At 34.2% G+C, this 20,265-nt stretch overlaps 1 protein-coding gene across 3 annotated transcripts in view; it reads right to left on the reverse strand.

Moving 5' to 3' along the window:
• Window positions 1–217: 217 nt before the first annotated feature.
• Window positions 218–20,265, reverse strand: part of HSPE1 (heat shock protein family E (Hsp10) member 1) — a 29,310-nt gene continuing 9,262 nt past the window's right edge. The window contains exons 1-8 of one of the 3 annotated variants that reach the window (XM_032480124.1): window positions 17,486–17,633; window positions 14,124–14,186; window positions 10,046–10,146; window positions 7,532–7,574; window positions 7,007–7,093; window positions 3,348–3,427; window positions 2,388–2,499; window positions 218–2,263 (exon numbers count right to left, since the gene is read on the reverse strand). In XM_032480124.1, coding sequence (XP_032336015.1) covers window positions 2,132–2,263; window positions 2,388–2,499; window positions 3,348–3,427; window positions 7,007–7,093; window positions 7,532–7,574; window positions 10,046–10,146; window positions 14,124–14,186; window positions 17,486–17,545 — 678 coding nt within the window. In that variant the 5' untranslated portion in view covers window positions 17,546–17,633 and the 3' untranslated portion in view covers window positions 218–2,131. Of the gene's footprint in view, window positions 2,264–2,387; window positions 2,500–3,347; window positions 3,428–7,006; window positions 7,094–7,531; window positions 7,575–10,045; window positions 10,147–14,123; window positions 14,187–17,125; window positions 17,347–17,485; window positions 17,634–20,265 lie in introns of those variants that run through there. The other 2 variants (XM_032480125.1, XM_006175213.3) reach the window with 2 other exon arrangements.

The following is a 20,265-nucleotide window of genomic DNA, read 5'->3' on the forward strand; positions in this document are numbered from 1 at the left end:
CACATGTATGTTTTCAAAATTCTGTAAACGGTATTAAGGAAATACAGTAACGGTTTCATTTAGGTCTTACCAAATAATGTGAGTCAACTTTATAGTGCAAGAAGTATGGATAAGATGTCAATATGAATACAAAAGCAAGACTACAAACTGATGTTTTCTTTGGGGGACTTTTTTTTTTTATGATCAATTCCAAACACACAGTACAGGGAAGATGAAATGAGTAAGAAAAAAATCATATTTTATTTCCCCATTAACACCAAGCCATATTATTCAAAATGTGTTTCAAAATACTTAGTGAGATCACCAATCCCAACCACTGCCTTAATTCAAATGTTCACTACGAAAATAGTCAAGCAACAGAAATCCACTGAGACATCGTCTAGAGAGAACAGCTGCACTGCTATATAGTTTACCTTAGTACTTTAGTCTCTCAAGTTTTAGCAAGTTTGTGTAAAAATTACTATTCCCATAGGTTCATAGTGACATTAATATGAATGCATAATTTCAAAGTCAACATTCCTTTCACTGTGAACATAAAACTTCTCAAAAGATAGGTGTGGGTTGGGGTAAAGTAATGACTGGCTGCTGGGATAGCACTGCTCGTAGCCTGATGTACTGGCAGGATTGGGAAGGCATAAATATATACACAAACTCTCAGGACGGTACTATTTCCCACATTTTTGCTGCACATACTTGTCTCATGTGGTATAAATTACTTCCTCCAATCTGAAAAAAAAAATGAAGACATTTATCTTCATTTCAAAGAAACCCATTTAAATGAAAAAGAAGTTCCTCATGTTTGTTAACTATATTCAAAAGACAGATTTAAATATTTTCTTCACTACATGTACAATTTTTTTTACCCTTAGTGCCTTGTTACAACCAGTTTAGCAATAAGACCTCCAGTGCTTTGTTTGAAATTGCATTCAGTTGGTAAGACTGTAAAATCTGCAGTTGAATTCTTTTTAAGATGCTGAATTTTAAGTCCAAAATCTGTATGAGCGTTCATCAACACCTTTGGAAACTGTGAATTATTGCAAAACATTTCACATGTGTATATAGTTCAAACGTAAACATTGTGGAGAGAAAGTGTAAAATAAATACTAAATATTTTTCAACCCTAGGTAAATATTTAAATGCTGCTGAGATGGTTAGATGAAAAGATTAATATTACTAACAGGAAGTCAAACTATCTTAAAGACTGTTTTCTGAGTAGTTAGAACAATTTCGCAAAGCAAAGATAAGCAAGAGCCTATACCAGTACATTTTTCCTGTAGTGTAATGAAATCGCTAATATGAGGTATAATTTGTAAGCAATTAATACAAATATAAATAGGTATAAGCCACCACTAAATCACAGTCTGGTGAAAAGCTTCTCAGCTAATGTAGCCTGGGGAGGGAGTTAAGGGAAATGAAAAGAAGGGAAGGACAGGGCAGGTTTCCGGTGGAACATCATTTATATGCTTTATCATCATCTTGTATGTAACAGTCCACTGATGCAGAAAGGTAAATCCTTTCCAAGTATGCTGGTCTAGAATATAGTTTATGTAGCATAGTAAGAGTATTTAATTACTACTAACGTTTCATTTGCATTTATATTTGGATATACACACAATCATATATGTATATCAAAAACTATAAACAGAATTTAAAAACACTCTTATTTCAATTTGGAAAAGTTAACAGTTAAGACTGAACTATGTACTACAGAATTTTCTAGAATATCTAAACTCAGGGATAAAATCAAAAGAAAACATTACTACCTCTTTAGTAAATGGCTTGTGTGAAACCTCAAGCTCACTCATCTTTTTATAGATTTGATGAGGATTGTGATCCAATGATTGTTTAGCAGCAATTTTACCAAACTGTAAATTCTTTTATTAACAGGCATTATAAACAGATAATACTAATCTTATTTAAAAACCATGAGTGCCACACCAGTGAATATACAGCTCATGAATAACTTAAAAAGTATTTCCCATTTTAAAAGGCAACACTTAGCATACAAAAACCTATACTAAACAAAGAAGCTATAATATGGATACATGATTGATGTGTCTAAAATGACATATATACAGTACATAATTAATGTTAATTATGTGATCAGTACATTTTTTCTATATGATTCCCTTCATGCCTCACTTTCTCCAGAAACTGAATTCTGAACTTCCTCTTCTAAAATTGGTACAATCAGGTTATCCTTGGACATCAAATTGTATTTCATCACAAATTTAGTAAACCGATGACACAAAAATGTTTCATTCTGTAGAGGAAGAAAAAAATGTTATTTTAATTTATTATTCAAAATCAAATAGACCAGACATAATATCAAAATAAATTATTGTCATTCTGATAAGATATCAGGACAATTAGTGAAATATACTTACTTCATATTCGTCAAATATCTGCCGGTGATGAAAATAAGCATGTGAAAATATTCTGTAAATCCTACGGCATACTGATCCTAGTTTTGCTACAGATGATTCCTTTATGCTAACCCTAGAAACAGAAAAGAAATCACAGATTCATAGAGCTGAACAGATCTCAGGAAAAAGAAACCAATCTTCTCAATTCACAAGTGTGGAAACTGACACCAGGGAAAATAAGTGACCAGTCCAAGGTCATACTGCTAGTAAGTGGTGAAGGCAGGATTAAAACCCATTATCAACTCCTGGGTCAGTGCTCCTTCTACCTAACCACAGTGCCTAAGAAATTCAGTATTATAGCTTTGAAACTTGGTTTAATGCAATTAAAACAAATTCTGACATATCAAAACTTATTAAGACATTTGTTTACTACATTAATATTTTGTCCACTAGAGCTGATTAAAACTACTGAAAGGAATCAGTTTATTCTACAGAACTGAATTTCTTTTGTATGTGTAAAAATAAAAATTGCTTACATATTACTGATTTTTAAAAATGTATAAAGGATACTGAGGCAAAAAGTATTTTTTTTTTTACATATTTTATATGAGATCTTTGAAGTTAGTGATATTTGGGGTGGGGGGGGGCGGAGTCTCCAAATCTACCCACCTGGTAATAAATATCTTAAATAGAATAAAAGTCCAGTCACAAACCTCACCAATAATATATAATATATTACAGTATGCACAGGACTACTCTTGACTGAACTGACCTGTGAGCTTCAGGAGTCTTGATGCTTTTAGTTTAACCACAACCCTAATTTCAAAATGTGAATAATTTTGAACAAGCTGAATATACAACGGGATAAAAGTAAGTTTAAAGAATTCAATGAATTAATCAAACTAGTTTTAGTTTTAAAAACATCAGTTTTAAAAATTAAATCCAAAAAAGTTTAGCACCGTGTTTAAAAGTTTTATTTACCTGCTGGGAAAATATTTATTGCTATTCAGAAGACATGCAGCACCATCAAGAGTGTGTCTAGTATAGTCTATGGCAGGACACTGTAAAGGAAAGGATATAGAAATGCATCAACAAAGAGCTCCACCTCTGAAGTCAGGTATATTTATTACATGGGTGTCTAATCCCCAAAACCTGAGCATGTGCTAAGAAAAAGTGCCTTACAATATCAGAATGACTGTGCAATTCAATAAATAAGGCTTTCTTATCCCCATGAACTATGCTGTGCAGCTTCTAGAAGATAAGTGAATCAGTCTCCCAATTTCTCACTCTCAATATTCTACCTAGAAGAGAACAATGCTTAGAGCTGGGAAGAACACCTGATTATCTAATCTAAACCTCTGGCTTTACAAATGAGGACACTGAGGCTGGTCAGTTTGCAGAGTTTGCACAGGTTTCCTCCCAGATCTTAAAAATCTATAGGCAAGGATAAAGAACACCTCAAAAACAAGCAATCCAACTTAGGAAAGTCTGCTCTTTAGGCATGCTAAGAGGAGGCTGACTCTGTATCACAGAGATTCAAGTAAGCAAGTATGTAAACATCCCAACTCCAAAGCATGAGAGGGAGACTTCCGGAGAATGATGCACAGAGCAGAGACTACCCTTGACTGATGGTTTATGACTTATGCAACTTCATACAGTTAGGAAGAAGAACTCAAAAACCATAACCCAGATATACTGATTCCTAGTCCACTGATTTATACTTTACCAATTGGATCAGCAGCCTCTTTCTCTTCACAAATACTTCCAGAGATCACTGTCTTCTTACATCCTAAAAAGCATCCCTTACATCGACTGGCATCTTGTTACTAATCTAGCAGCTTTCTAAAAAACTTACTCCTTGAATCTGCTTTAATTTAACGTGAAATATGAAGTTTCTTTACATTTAAATAAACCTATTCTATTTATCAGAACTAACGAAACCTATTTGTCTCATGGCAAATCAGTAAACCTATTAGAAGGAAAATAAAACTGCCAAGTAATTCTCCTCATTCAGTTCTTCTGAGGGCAGAGAGGGAGAAGCATCAAAGGAAAGGAAGTCTAAGAATGAACAAGGGAACCAAAAAGGAAAAATAAAACAGAGAAAGGAATAAAAATGATCCTAGTTCAATCCAGTAATCAGAGTATTTTTCAAGTGTTGAGAATGAACTGGTATTTTAAAACCTATTAACTACTAAACACAGCTTAGTGCATGGCTATAAATACACAGATTATCAAAACAAAAAAAAAATGCACTTTTCTAACCATATATCCATAGGAATATGTGGCTAGTGGACTCACTACCTAAAACAGTACCATGAGCAGTATTTATTGAAAAAAAAATCTTTCTCCATATATATGATTACATGTGATTTGGTCGAAAACAAGTATCACATGTCACTGTGTTTCTCACTCATATTGGTCATTTAGGTGTGCCATGGGACGGTTTTACAATCTTTAAATCAGTGCCACTCGATGGAAATATAATGTAAGCTACACATTTAATTCAAAATTTTCTAGTATCTCCATTAAAAAAGTAAAAAGAAACAGCTGAAACTAATTTTAATGATACAGTGCAGCAAGAATCAGTACTTCATCACTTTCTTTTTTTAAAAATTCAGAACCTTTATAGACTTTAATGTTTTTAATATACACTAAATACTGTAAAATATGTTTCTCCCTCTATAGACTTCATTCCTTTTTAAGGCTGAATAATATTCCATTCTATGCATATACCACATATTTTTAATTTACTCATCAGCTGATGGAAATTTGGCTGTTTCCATTTTTGGCTAGTGTGAATAATGTGACTGTCAGCATCAGTCCATAAGTTTTGTGTAGATATATGTTTTCATTTCTTCTCCATATATACCTAGGAGTGGAATCAGTAAGTTATGCAGTAACTCTGTGCTTATCATTTTGAGGAACTTTCAAACTGCTTTCCAAAGTGGCTACAGTATTTCACAAACCCATCAGTAATGTATAAGGGGTCCACTTTCTCCACATCTTGGCCAACACTTGTTATTATCTGTCTTTTATATTTCAGTCATTCTAGTGGGAGAAGTGTATGCCATTATGGGGGTGTGTCTTTTTTCCCATTAAAAAAATTGTGGTAAAATAAGTAACATAAAATTTGCCACTTCAACCATTTAAAAATGTACAAAAATAAACTCAAAATGGATTTAAGACTTAAATATAAGATAGGAAACCATAAAAATCCCAGAAGAAAACATAGGTAGTATGCTCTTTGGTATTGGTCTTAGCAATACTTTTTTGATTATGTCTCCTCAGGCAAGGAAGACAAAAGCAAATATCAACAAATGGGACTAAAACAAACTAAAAAGTTTCTGTACAGCAAAGGAAATAATCAATAAAATGAAAAGATAGCCTACTGAATGGGAGAAGATAATGTGCAAATGACATACCTGATAATATCCAAAAATATTCAAAGAACTTATATAACTCAATATAAAGAAAAACAACCAGATTAAAAAATGGCCAGAGGACCTGAATATATGTTTTCCCTACCAAAGACATACAGATGGCCAACAGACACATGAAAAGATGCTCAATATCACTAATCATCAAAGAAATACAAATCAAAACCACAATGAGATACCACCTCACACTTGTTAAGAATGACTATTATCAAAAAGACAATAAGTAAATGTTGATGAGGAGAAAAGGGAACCCTCATGCACTGTTTGAAGGAATGTAAGCTGGTGCAGCCACTAGAAAACGGTATGGAGGTTCCTCAAAAAATTAAAAATAGAACTACCATAGGATCCAGCAATTCCACTCCTGGGTATTCTTCCAAAGAAAACAAAAACACTAATTTGAAAAGCTTTATGCATCCCTATGTTCACTGCAGCATTATTTATCATAGCCAAGATATGGAAGCAACCTAAGTGTCTATCAACAAATGAATGGATAAACAAGATAAACACACACACACACACACACACACACACACACACACACACACAATGGAATACTAGTCAATCATAAAAAGGAATAAAACCTTATCATTTGCAACAACATGTATGGACTTCGAGGGTATTACACTAAGTGAAATAAGTCAGACAAAGAAAGACAAATACCACGTGATTTCACTTACATGTGGAATCTAAAAACAAAATACATGAACAAACAATAAAACAGAAAGAGTCACAGATACAGAGAACAAAGGTGGTTGCCAGAGGAGACATGGGTGGTGGGGATGAGTGAAATAGGTAAGGATGACTAAGAGTTATAAACTTCCAGTTGCAAAATGAATGAGTCACAGGGATGAAATGTACAGCATGAGGAATATTGTCAACAATATTATAATGACTTTGTATGGTGACAGACAGTAACTAGACTTATGGTGATCATTCTGTGATGCATAGAAATACTGAATCACTATGTAGTGCATATGAAACTAACATAGTGTAGGTCAATTATACTGCAATTAAAAATTTTTAAAAAGATACTAACAATAAGAAATCCTAAAATAGCACTGTGGCAGTAAACTTAAAGCAAATAACTCTAAATCAAAAGACAAAATAAGTGACCTAAAGACGCTAAAAATTTGTCTATCACTGTCTTGAAGAGATTTAGGTTATCGTGATTTTTATTAGTCATTCTAGTTCATAAATTCTTACCTCTTTTGGAGTTTTGTGAGCTGCACAAAGAAAAATCCATTGTTCAGTTGCTGTCATCTGAGTGCATGTATCTGGATGGCATTCACTCTGTTAAAAATATGTAATTTTATTGTACATAAATAAAAATAGATGGGATTTCAAAATTGTAGAATAGATAAACAAGATTATACTGTATAGCACAGGGAAATATACACAAGATCTTATGGTAGCTCACAGAGAAAAAAATGTGACAATGAATATATATATGTATGTTCATGTATAACTGAAAAATTGTGCTCTACACTAGAATTTTGACACAACATTGTAAAATGATTATAAATCAATAAAAATGTTTAAAAATGTATTATTTTATTAATATGTAAAATAATAATGAAAAAGCTTATCATTTGGGTTGCTACATTCTCATGTAAAACTCTAGAATAATTAAAAATTTGGGATAAGTCTTTGTAAGTACATTAATATACAAAATCAGGAAAAAAAAAAACAGAACTTTCAATTATAGCTTTAACTTAAAGAAAATATTACCTGAAGTTTGACAGCAAGTCCATTTAGCTCAAGACAGAATTGCCTAAAAATGTAAATATATAAATGAAAACTCTTATCTATTCTCCACATTTTTAGAATATTAATTGTAAAAACAGAATGCCATCAATATTGCCCTTCCTCCCTCATCACCATTATCAACACCATCTGAATTTACGTGGCATATTTCTTACAAAGACATATAGATTACCAAAACTAACAACCCTAATGATATTCAATATCAGAGTTCAGTGAGTTGATCACTGTTACCCAGTGGAAATTGTTAAATTTTTCTGAGAAGTAATCTGGAAATATTTATCAAGACCCTTACAAAGTGTGCATGTTTTTGCTTGTTTTGTTTGTTTTATGAGGGGGAGGTAATTAGGTTTATTCATGTTTGGAGGAGGTACTGGAGATTGATCCCTTGTGTATGCTAAGCATGTGCTCTACTGCTTGAGTTATACCCTCCAAGCCAAAGTGTATATTTTTTGACTATGTCGTTCTAACAACCTATTCTAATGAAATAATCAGAACTGCATGCAGATATATGTACAAAGACGTTCACCCAAACTATATATATACACAAATTTTGAAACATTCTGAAGTGTTAGCAATTGGAAAGTAGTAAAATGTTGGTATTACACAAACATACAAAGGATATATGCTTATATTCACAGTAAGATTCCAGTTACATAAAAATTTATGTGTGTTTATGTATCTGTATACAAACAGGTACACAGAAAAAAGACTAGATGTTTTATACTTCTATGTATTTTATAAGCCTTGTTCTGATTATAAACATGCTTCATCTAAGAACCCTAAACATGACCAAATATAGAATATAAAACAGGAAAAGTCTGCCATAATTCTACTACCTCTTCCCAAAAGATAATTATTGTTTACATGCAAATTTGATTTTCTATGCACAGATTAAAAATATATTGGGGTAATATCATACACAATTCTGTAACTTGCTTTACTGTCACTTAATAGATCTTGGGCATTTTTTCACAATATCCTTTCCCTCTAAAATTATCAAACTGAGAATTATAGAACGATGCTTGGAATATAGTGAGGGCTCAAAAAACACTTTTGAAGAGATGAAAAATGGGGCAAATTATATGACCTTTAGATCATTTTTAGAAAGACTTGCTAATTTATATGAAAAGGCAATTAATCCTTATGTCATAAAATAACTGACTTTATGTTGTCAGAATAATGAATGTGTTCTCTCTAAAAAATCGTGTCAAAATAGTTAATCACTATTATGTTTCCTCATCAAACAAATGAGTACACTTTTGTTCCATAAATATGTAAAGCTAAAACCTACATAACTAGAATATAAAAGAGAGTTCCAAAAGGAAAAAAATCTGCATATATATGAAAGAAAAACTAGATTTACTTATTTATTTACAGTGCATTAAAATAGAAGAAAGCAAACTGAAGAGTCAAATTTTCAATCAGATGCCTAATAATAATGCTGTTCTTAGATTATAAAAATTAACACTATTTCTGAATCACCACACCATTCTCTATTGCCCCATAGCTATAAGCTGTATGCTATGTATTTTTGAGTTATTTTCTACTAAATTGTAATAAAGATGGGTGGTGATAAAGAAGATTCTCGTCTAGTCCAATCTACTTATGGCCAATAGCAAAATTAAGCTAACTGATTTGGTAGTGTTATGGGTACAACCTGTGGCAAATGGTGCAAATGTAACAGCTTCAAGTTAATTCAATACACGGCTAACACATACAGTTGTGCAGCTGAAGAGACAAGCCAAAGCTGAATTCTAGTCTACAATCTATGGTCACTAAGCTATGCATACTGGCATGGAATTACATCCACTCAGAGGAAGTGGTATCTTTTCTTAATTACAGGAGATATGACTGAAGTCATGACCCAGTTCCCATTAAAATCATAATATAATCAACCACGTTAACCAGTAACAGCAAGTATTAAATCTCAAATCAGTAACACTAAGCATGCACCCAAAAAAAAAAAAAAAAGCCAAACTATTTTTAAAACTCTTCCTGGTCAACTATAAAGACATATACACTATAATAAAGACACAAAAGAATATATATATGTGATGTATAATACATAAATTATACAAATCAAAGTGGCTAATATTCAGAAAATAATAACAGAAGTATTAATGATAGCACCAGGACAAATGGAATATGCATGACAAAGATTTTTTAAGTTTTGTATAATAAATATTTCATAGTCTAAGTTAAATAGGGAGGAAAAGGTTTTCTTAGATCTGAAATTAAAAACTTGTAAATTAAAATGAACTCTTACTTCTTAGGAATTATGCTTATAGTGAAAAAAACCACCCTTGCTTATTTTCATCATCAATCCCATAGGTAAGCAAGTAGTTAATTTTAAAGTTGATTAAAATAAGGCAGAGGATGTATTATACTAAAGTGCTCTCCATTTTTATTTATGACTATTATATTATATTATATTACTAAAAAGTACTATAACTATTTTGTGTATCATTAAAGACCTACCTTAAATGTTCATACTTCCATACACCTTCATCTTGGCCTTCAGGTGGTTCAAGAATCTTGTCAATATTGGAACAATCTGCCCTTATGTTCTGTTGTATATACTATAAACAAAGAAGTTCTTAGAATTAATTAAAATATCACATTACATGGTAAATCTTATGGCAGTGATTACTGTTTAAAGGGCACAGAGTTTTAACTGGAGAAGATAAAAAGGTTCTGGAGATGGAGACGGTAATGGTTGCATAACACTGTGCATGTAATTAATGCCACAGAACCGTACACTTAAAAATGGCACATTTTATGTTATGTATTTTTTACTACAATTAAAAAAAAAAGTAGAGTAAACACCAAACAGAAAAACCCAAAGAAATCCATGCTCAAATACATAATCAAATTGCCAAAAAACTAAAGATACAGAAGCCAGTGAAAACATGCATGATCTACAGAATAAAGACTCAAACAAGTACAGCTTTCTCATCAGAAATCACAGAAGCCGGGAAGAAATGGAACATTTTTAAAGTGCTGAAAGAAAAGAACTGTCAGCCCAAACCTCTACAACTAACAAAAATACCCTTCAGGAATGATGATAAAATTAAAAATGTTTTCTGATGAAAGAGAACTAAGGAGAATTCCTAGCCAGCTCTAAAAGAACTGCCAAAGGAAATTCTGAAGTTCTTCAGAGAGAAGGAAAAAAATAATACCACAAGGAAACTTAGAAGGAGCAACAGAAATTATAAGTATCTGGGTATATATATAAATAATAAACCATTCTCCTCTTGATTTTTAAAATATATTTGGCAGATAAAAGCAAAAAATATGATACTGTCTGACGGGGTTTTCAATGTATGTAGATGTAATATAGACAACTACAGCATAAACGGGAAGGGTAAAGGAGTCTAAATGACAATAGTTTCTACATTTCAATCAAAGTAGTAAAATATTTACTAAATAGAAAAATTAAGCATGTACTTAAGTAATCTCTAGAGAAATCATCAAAAAAATTACATAAATATTGTCAAAATTAGAGTTAAATAGAATACTAAGAATGCTCAAATAACCGTTAAAAAGGCAGAAAGGAGGGAAAAGAGAAACAAAAAAGAGGAAACAAACTGAAAACAAGTAATAAAATGGTAGATCTGAATCTATCTATCAATAACTACATTCACATTAAATGGCCTAAATACACCAGTTAAAACACAAGGACCGTGAGAAAGAACAAATATGACCCAACTACACTGTCTACAAGAAACTTACTTCAAATATAATGTTATAGGTAGGTTAAAAGTAAAAGGATGGAAAAAGATACACCACGCAAACATGTATCAAAAGAAAGCTGCAAGGAATGAAAGGTAGTTGAACATAAAAAAAAAAATTAACCAACGAAAACACTACATTAATATATAAAGGGAAAAACACAATCATCTTAATTAGTGCAGAAAAAGTTTCCGACAAAATCCAACACCCTTCATGATAAAAACACAGAAAACTAGGTGTAGAAGAGAACTCCCTCAATATGATGAAGGGCATTTGGGAAAAACCCACAGATAACATCATACTCAATGGTGAAAGATTGAAAGATTTCCTTCCAAAATCAGAAATGAGAAAAGGATGCCTGCTTTCCCCACTGCTATTCAACGCTGTATTTAATTTCCAGCCAGAGCAATTAAGTAAGAAAAAATAAATAAAACACTATCTCTAGTCACAGATGATATGATCCAATATGCAGAAACCCTAAAGAATCCACAGGGAAGCTAATAAAGCTACTAAAAGGATTCAGCAAAGTAGCAGGATCAATATATAAAAATCAGTTGTTTCTAAACACCATCAATTAACAATTCAAAAAGAAAATTAAGAAATCAATTCCATCTATAATAGTATCTGAAAGAATAAAATAAGTAGGAATAAATTTAAATAAGATTAAACACTTGTATCCTGAAAACTACAAAACACTGCTCAAAGTAATTAAAGAACACCTAAATGAAAGACATCTCATGTCCATAGAAGACTTAACATTGTTAAGATATCAATACTACTCAAAGCAATCTGCAGATTCTATACAATCTCTATTAAGCTTCCAGAACTCTTTTTTGTATAAATGGGAAAGCTGATTCTCAAATGTGTATGTAATTGCAAGGGGCACCAAATAGCCAAAATAATCTTGAAAAGAAAACAAAAGTTGGAGGATGCACACTTCTCAATTTTAAGACTTACTACAAAGCTATGGTAATAAAAAAACTGTGTAGTACTGACATAAGGATAGACATATAGACCAATGGAATTGAATACAGCAACTAGAAATAAACCCTCACATATACATATAAGGTTAAATGATATTCTTTAATCTTTTTTCTTTCCATGACAAAACCATTCAGTGAGGAAAGAATAGTCATTTTAACAATTTTTAAGTGTACATTCAATGGCATTAATTACATTCACAACGCTGTGTAACCAAAGCAAAGCCTTGGACCTCATGGCTTCACTGGTGAATTTTACTAAATATTTAAAGAACTAACACCAATCCTTCTCAAACTCTTCCACAAAATTGAAGAGAAGGGCATACTTCCTAACTGATTCTATGAGAGCAGCATTCCTGATACCAAAGCCAGACAAAGATACTCTAAGAAAATTATAAACAATATCATTTATGAACATTGATGCAAAAATCTTAGCAAACCAAATTTAGCACCAAATTACAGGGACTATACACAATGATCAAGTGGGACTTACTCCCAAAATGCAAGGATGGTTCAACATACAAAAATTGATCAATACACCATGTTAATAGCATGAAGGAAAAAAAATACATGATCATCTCAACTGGTGCAGAAAGAACATTTGACAAAATCAACATCTTTTTGTGATTAAAAACACTCAAGCTCAAACTAGAAATAAAAAGGAACTAACTCAACATAATAAAGGTCATATATGAAAAACCCACAGCAAACATCATACTCAATGTAAAAGACTGAAAGCTTTTCTCTAAGATTAGGAACAAGATAAGGATGCCTGCTGTTGCCGCTTCTACTCAAAATAGTATTGGAATTTTCAGCCAGAGCAACTAGCAAGAAAAATAAAAGGCATCCAAATTGAAAAGAAAGAAGTTAAATCTGCAAATGAAATAATCTCGTATGTAGAAAACCCTAAAGATTCCACAAAAAAATTGTTAGAACTAATACACAAATTCAACAAAGTATTAGGACAAAAACCCTGCTTTTAAAGGGAAAAATATCTGCACATTTTTCCTCTTAATTTTTGCCAATTCCTAGGCATAGATCTCCATGTTTATATTTCTGTATCCTCCACAAGATCTATCTCTTTGCTAGCCCATTAAATATTTGCTGATTGAACAATACATTCTTAAAAGGCAATGAGCAATGCCATTCACTTACCAGTACTATTCTATTTTCTGTACTAAATATCTAAATATTACAGAATCCATTCTAAAGGTTTTTAATGTTTCTGTTAAGATTATGAATTAAGTTTTTAAAACTCAAAGGATTCAACTGTATTTTTATTTTGTTTTTCAAGATCTTCAAATAACATAGTATATCCAAATAGCTATCTATTTTTATTATCTGGCTATCAAAATGAAGCCAAACAGCCTTGTTCAATATACTAGTGCACACCAACTTCAGTCATCTTTTTACCAACCTTTTAATGCAATTTTTAATAATTAGCTATGGAAATTTGAGAAGCAGCAGTAACTAACATTAAAATGTAAAGTTTAGACACGTGTTCTCAAGTATTCAGTCACCAAATGAGTATGCTATTTCTTTCTACTTATGTTATTCTAATTAAGCATTCATTTCATTTCATTTCAGTTTGAATTAAATTCATTCTAAAATCAAATTTTATACCCTAATTTGGTACATATTAACAGGTAATAAAATGTATTTAAGTCTGATTATAGTTTAATATGCCATCATAAAACAAAATGAGGTTTGATAAAAGTTTTAAACAGGCATCTCATTAATTCCATGGATTGTGGCTGTGCAAAAAAAGGTATGAATACTTAACTATACCAAGAGAGATAAAATGCTTAGGTTACTGGAGTTGAGAAAGAAACTGTTGTTATTACCTGCTGAACAGCTAGTGTACTGTCCATTTCATCAAAGGATTCATCAGGCCAATTATAGAAATCCTATAAAAAAAATTCATAGTTAAAGCACATACCAAATTACAAAGAAGATGCAATACTAGTATGATTAGCTTCAATTCTTAATAAAGATCCAAAGTTATACTAGAAGAGAAGAAAAGCTCTCCTATTATAAACAATGTGATTATTAATGAATACATTAAAGGAATTTTATGCTATGTTTTTAAATGAACACCAAGATTTCATTTAATTGAACAAGTTACATTTTTTCAACCACAAATCCCTCAAATATGGCTCCTTTCATGTATTACTTAACTGATGAAATAAGTCTATCACTTTTTTTGTTCACAGTGGTTAAATATCTTTCCAAAAGTTACAATGCAAAAAAAAATAAAATAAAATAAAAAAAAATCCCCAGGCACCAAAACACTGAATCAGTTTTTATCTAAAGAGAACAGCTAGAGTTAAAAATAGCTACTATCCCTTCAGTATTATTTAAACAGACATTATAAATTATAATTCCAACTCCAAATGGTATTTTAAATATTTAAATCAAAATATGAGCTCCATCAAAAAGTAGCCATCCAAATCAAACAATCTTCTTTTAAGAGAGATATTTTTGTGGATCACCTTGCACTGGTTCCAAATTCTTCTATAAAAAGTTCAGTTCACAGGCATTCCCCTAAGTGGTTAAGAATCTTTACATTTGACTGATTTTTCAGCAGTTTACCTATACATTCTTAAAAGGTGCACAATGTTTAACAATTGTAAGTATTCAACAAATGTCTAAGGGAAAACTAGGGGAAAAGGTAGTAGTAAGGCAATGATCTATAACCCTGTATCAATAAACATGGGTAAGTCTACAAATATCTTGAGCAAAAACTGGAGCAAATTGGAGAATACAGTGTATGATACCACATGAATAAAAATTTAAGAAAGTGCAAAGCATACTTATGATAATGTATATTTCAATAAAAGTATAAAGGAAAGAGAAGAAATGATAATCACCATTACTGGCTGAGAATGGATAGAAGACAAAAGAATGTCGTACAGAGGGATTCAACTATATCAGTAATGTCTTAGTTCCGAGGGTAGGTGATGGGTATGATGTACGTTTTCAAGTGTCTTAAACATTTCACATCTATTTTTTTTAATAGTTGCCTTATCTGAATGAAAATGAACTACCTTTATTTTTACATGTTGGGAAATAAAAATAACTTCCTAGAGATTGTTCCAGGATGTCTTTTCCTAGATATCACCTACATATTATTAAAAAGTAGTTTTAAAATTCTTCCTTTCTGGTTTGTAGTAAAAATGTTTCTATCAATATAGCTTGCCTATTTTTTTGTTTTAAAAAAATCAAAATAGTTTGTAGAATATTTTGTTTTCAAAATATTAGAAAACACATATAGTAGTACACAGAAAAGATGTCTGAAAAGTTAATTAGAAATTAAATGTTTTGCCTCATAACTGTGATATACTTTAAACACTTACAACAGGTGCCAAAACTCCAGCTTAATGAACATTCTCATCTATTTCAAACATTTGTTGAAAACCAACTATGTGCCTATATCCCAATCTAACCAATTTAAAAAAGTAAGTAGGAAGATATTCTACTTACTCTATTTTAGTTCTAAATAAATCATTTTAGAATAGACCCATTTCATTGAAGGAAATCAGTGTGAAAGACAAGGGATAGGACTGAATGCTACTTAAGCAGTTCTTTTTTTTTTTAGTCCCAACCTTTTCTGCTGTATTTTACTTAACAACATTAATCTATGACAATGTGGAAAAAAAGCAAAGGAGCTTTCTTATATGTGACTTATTCATAACAGAGCAAACAGATGTGTTAACAATACTGACTTAAAATACATGATTTTGTAACCTTTCAAAATTAAGAACTTTTGAGTAAAAATGGGTAACTCTCAGAATGTGAGTACAGAAGTCCATTTATGAATACAAAAATATAAAGTTGATCACTTAAAAGAATCGGAAGCAATGTTTCCACAGAATACGAAGTAAAGTTATCTGAGAAAAGTTTATAAAGAAAGAAATTTTGGAAAAGTTAAAAAGAAAGCATAATAATATATAAATTCTTAGTACTACCACAAAACTGCCACTGTAAGTAAATGACATAGGTGACTCTATAAAGACTTTCAGACTAAACTCTAAAATTCAGAAATAGAAGTAACTTGTTAAAGAGAAAAGGTCACTAGTGAACTAAGAATTTGGAGACTACAAACGCAGTCTAATCTGTGGGCTTGTTTCCTTATGTGTAATATGGATATGGGAAGATGTCTGGGATCTAAAAGTCCCCTTTGAAAGGACTCCCTTTCCAAATTCTGTGCAAGATATTAAAATCTATTCTCTAGCATACGGTGATAGCTCCATGGCTCTTTCTTATTTTTTTTTTCACTTACAGGATCATTTTTTCTTTAAAATTACATTTTAACACACCTCTTCTGCCTTTAGAACATCTAGCTAACAGCAAGCCATTTCACCTGGCAGATTAATAAAAGGAAGTCTAAACGTCTATTTGATTTTTTTTTAAAGAATGAGGCATCCCGTCTTTCGCAAATCCCGACTCAATACCTAAACGTACCTAAACGAGCACCAATTCACCCCCACGCACAGCCCTACTAAAAGTTGATATGATTATACGATTATCTTCAGTTCATTTCCTATGCTTCACACCTAATAACAAAGAAATTCATAAGGAATGACATCTAACAAGTCACAACCTGATGATAAAACCTGCTGGACCAGAGAACAGCCGCGGCGAGAAGTGGTCAAAAGGAAGCAGCAGGAGGAGGAGGATAAAGTATATTATCGACTCCCAGATCCGGCTAGACAAGTTGGATGGCAGAGGTCGGGCACGTCACAAGCCAGGTAGGGACTGGAAGCTAGGACGAGGTGGACTGTGTTTACACCCCTCCCTCCCACATCCGGAGCCTCAACCCTCACAGAACCCCCGGGGTCTCCACCTGGCCGTCCGCGCCCCTCCGACGCTGGTCAGCTGAGGATCCGAGGAGAAGCCAGAACAAACAGTCGCTGCTGACACAATCCCAGCCCACGGCCTCGGCGGCCCGCACGCGCCGCTCACGCCCACCCTCAAGTCAGGGCTCCGCAGGCCTCGCGGGCCGCCAGTGCCGCCGCTGCCTCAGGCAAACCGAGGGGCCGAGGCTCCGGAAGAGCAGGCCGGGCACCAGTGCCCCCGCCCGCCGGCCGCCCCGGCCCAACCTCCTCCCAGAGGAATCCACCGTCCAGGTGCGGAGCGGCACGGCGCGGCGCGGCACGGCTCGGCACCAAGAGGCCCCCCTCCAGCAAAGGTGCAGAGACAGTACCTGAGCCTTGGTGCCCGGCCTGTTCCGCCTCAGCACTGCCGTCCCCTCCGCCATGACCATAGTGCCAGAATCTGGGCGGCTGGAGTCGGTACCCGGATGTAGGGGGACGGCTGCCTGCGCGGGAGGCGGGGCGGAGCGGCGCTTGTGGCCTGGGCGCCGGGGAGGGGTGGCTGCTGACGGCACAGCCGTAGCCCGCGCGGAGCAGGGCGGGAGGACCGGGGGGAGTCCGGGAAAGGGCCGGCTGACGGAGGGAGGGGGACAAGAGAAGGAACAGCCGACGCCTCACGGGCGGCTGCTGGAGGTAGGGAAAGATCTGGCCTCCGCGGCCAAGAGCGGCTGCCGAGTAAGCCTGCAGTCTGGCGCAGAGGGCTACCGAATGAATGTGCAAGGCCGGCGTTGACGCATCTCCTTGGGCTTTGTTAGTCACTCTGGAAGGACAGAGTTTGCACAATGGCGACCCTTTCAGTAAACCCTTGTGCAGGCGACTACATAGAGAAGCATAATTCTGTTCCGAAGTCCGCCTAGGCATGCAAAGTGGGAAACAGGCCAGCAGTCTGGGAAGATTCCACAGACCCTGCCTGAAATCGACCCAATCTCAAATCAGACTGGAGTTTAGAGTGTCAAATGATATTTCTGCCATCCGCTGACTTCAAAGCCAAGGACCTTTTCAATGACAAGTTAGTTTATGTAGATAAAAGACCCACATGCCAATTATCTGAGCTAGAGTGGACACTTGATATTGTGCGTTAAGCAGACAAAATTAGCTTGTAATTTTTGCAAATCAGAAGCAGAAGGAGAAAATGAATGCCCCTTGAAAGACGGTGGGAGTTGTACATCTCACAAGTTTCCAAATTTCTTCTGTTGCAAGTTTTAATTGTTCTCTTAAGTCATGAACTAACGGACGTTTTGGCAAACATTTTTGTTTCCTGCTTAGAAGCTTTAAACCTTTGAACTAGGATGAGGGAGGCTTTCGGTTACCGGATGGAAAGACAGTTCAAAGGGCAAAGAGTACATACAGAAGGGTGATTTCCAAGAGAGCAAACTATCAGATATCCCATCACATACAGTTAACGGTGTATTGAAAATGCTAAGAGTAGAGCTACGGTCACAGATAGCCTCCAAAGATGGAAGGGAGGCGTGAAGGAGAAGTTGGTTCAAATGAGTGAGTGCAAAACTGAGTAACTGTCAGTGACTTGGAACTTTGTTCAAAGGTGTTTAACAATAGGAAGTCTACCTGCCTTTAAGATTCCCTCTTTCTAGAAGATGTAGAAACTGGTAACTTTTCAAGAGGAAGGACTTAATCCCATCACTACCTCCTAGATATCAGAAGATTTATTCATTAAACAAATATTTATTAAGCTCTACTACCTATTCGGCTCTGAGGTACAAGTATGAAAAGGCCCCGTCCTTAACTATAAGTTTCTTAGAGTCTAGTAATGGAGGACAGTCATGCAAATCACTAATTCTCTTACTAAATACAGTGAGAAACTAAGATAAGTAGTACCTAAATGTTCCCTCCCTAAGAGAGTTATGGGTGGGTCTGTGGAGAGCAGAGTCCTAGGTAGGCCCCCCCACCTTACTTACTCCAATGATTAAGTTACAATGTCGCAGACTGTGTGGTGCTGTCCCGGAGCTGTAAAAATCAGTTACCTATAGTTGAAGGAGCTTATCTTAAATATTCCTGTAAGTCCAGGTTTGTAAGTTTCAGCCCACCTGAAAAGAACAAGAGAAAAAGTGCCTAAGGAGGTACTAAATTCAGGAACAAAATACGCATTTGTCTCTTTGAAAAGTCCAGCAAAGTTGTACTGTGATGTCAATTTTGGCCTTGTTTACAGGAAGAACTTTGCTTTTTATGGTTGAAATGTTTCTAGCTCATAACCTTCACATTTTAATGCCTCTGTCAGTCTGCACATTGTGACCTCCAAACAAAAACAGTTTTATAACCAGGATTAATTTAGCAGGGAGGAGGAGGAGAAGAAAAAAAGAACATGATCTGTAATAACTGTTACATGTAATAATGGGTTACTTGAATATTTCGGTGATAGAAGGAGTAGTCTTTTTAAAGGAAATAGAGACAAGTGGAAATAACTCTGGTTGAGATTCAGAAAATCTAAGTTCTTGTGCCTGTTGACTGTAAGACTTTGAACAATCTATCAAATAAAAGGATTTTTTTTAAATGAAAATAGTGCATGGCATTTCCTTCCTTCTCCTCACAGAGTATGAAAGCGAATATAAAGGTAAATATTTCTGGAATCTTTTAAAGTTTTGGCAGAAAATACTTTGTAAACCCAAAGTATCATAAATAATTTCAAAAATGTGCATCCAGTATGAAAATCTCTTTGGGGACTTTTAAAATCCAAGTAAAATAGTGAATGCCCATTGTGTGTAAGGCACTGAGCAAGTGCTGAGAGACATGACTAAGATGTATAATCTCCTTTCCTTTAAAAGCTTAAAAATAAAGGGGAAAGGAAGATATATGGATTACTACACTACAAAACAAAATGTCTTAAGTATTAAGCAGCCCCTGTTGGTTGCCTACTTGCCATTCGTTCCCCTTCACACATGTTCTTTGCAAAAATACTTTGCTCTTGCTCAGTATCCATCTCTCCCTATATGACTATGGAAAGGTAAAACCATTTCTAGCTGAGGTTAAATCCTTATTGGCCTAAGCCAACATTTAAAGGATGGGCATGTGACTCCATTTTAATCTAAAGAGATAAGAAAAGGCACCTGGAGCATTTGGGGGAAAGGTTTTCTTGCTCCTGAAGAAATACTAATAG

Source organism: Camelus ferus, chromosome 5 (assembly GCF_009834535.1).
Source record: "Camelus ferus isolate YT-003-E chromosome 5, BCGSAC_Cfer_1.0, whole genome shotgun sequence".
NCBI lineage: Eukaryota > Metazoa > Chordata > Mammalia > Artiodactyla > Camelidae > Camelus > Camelus ferus.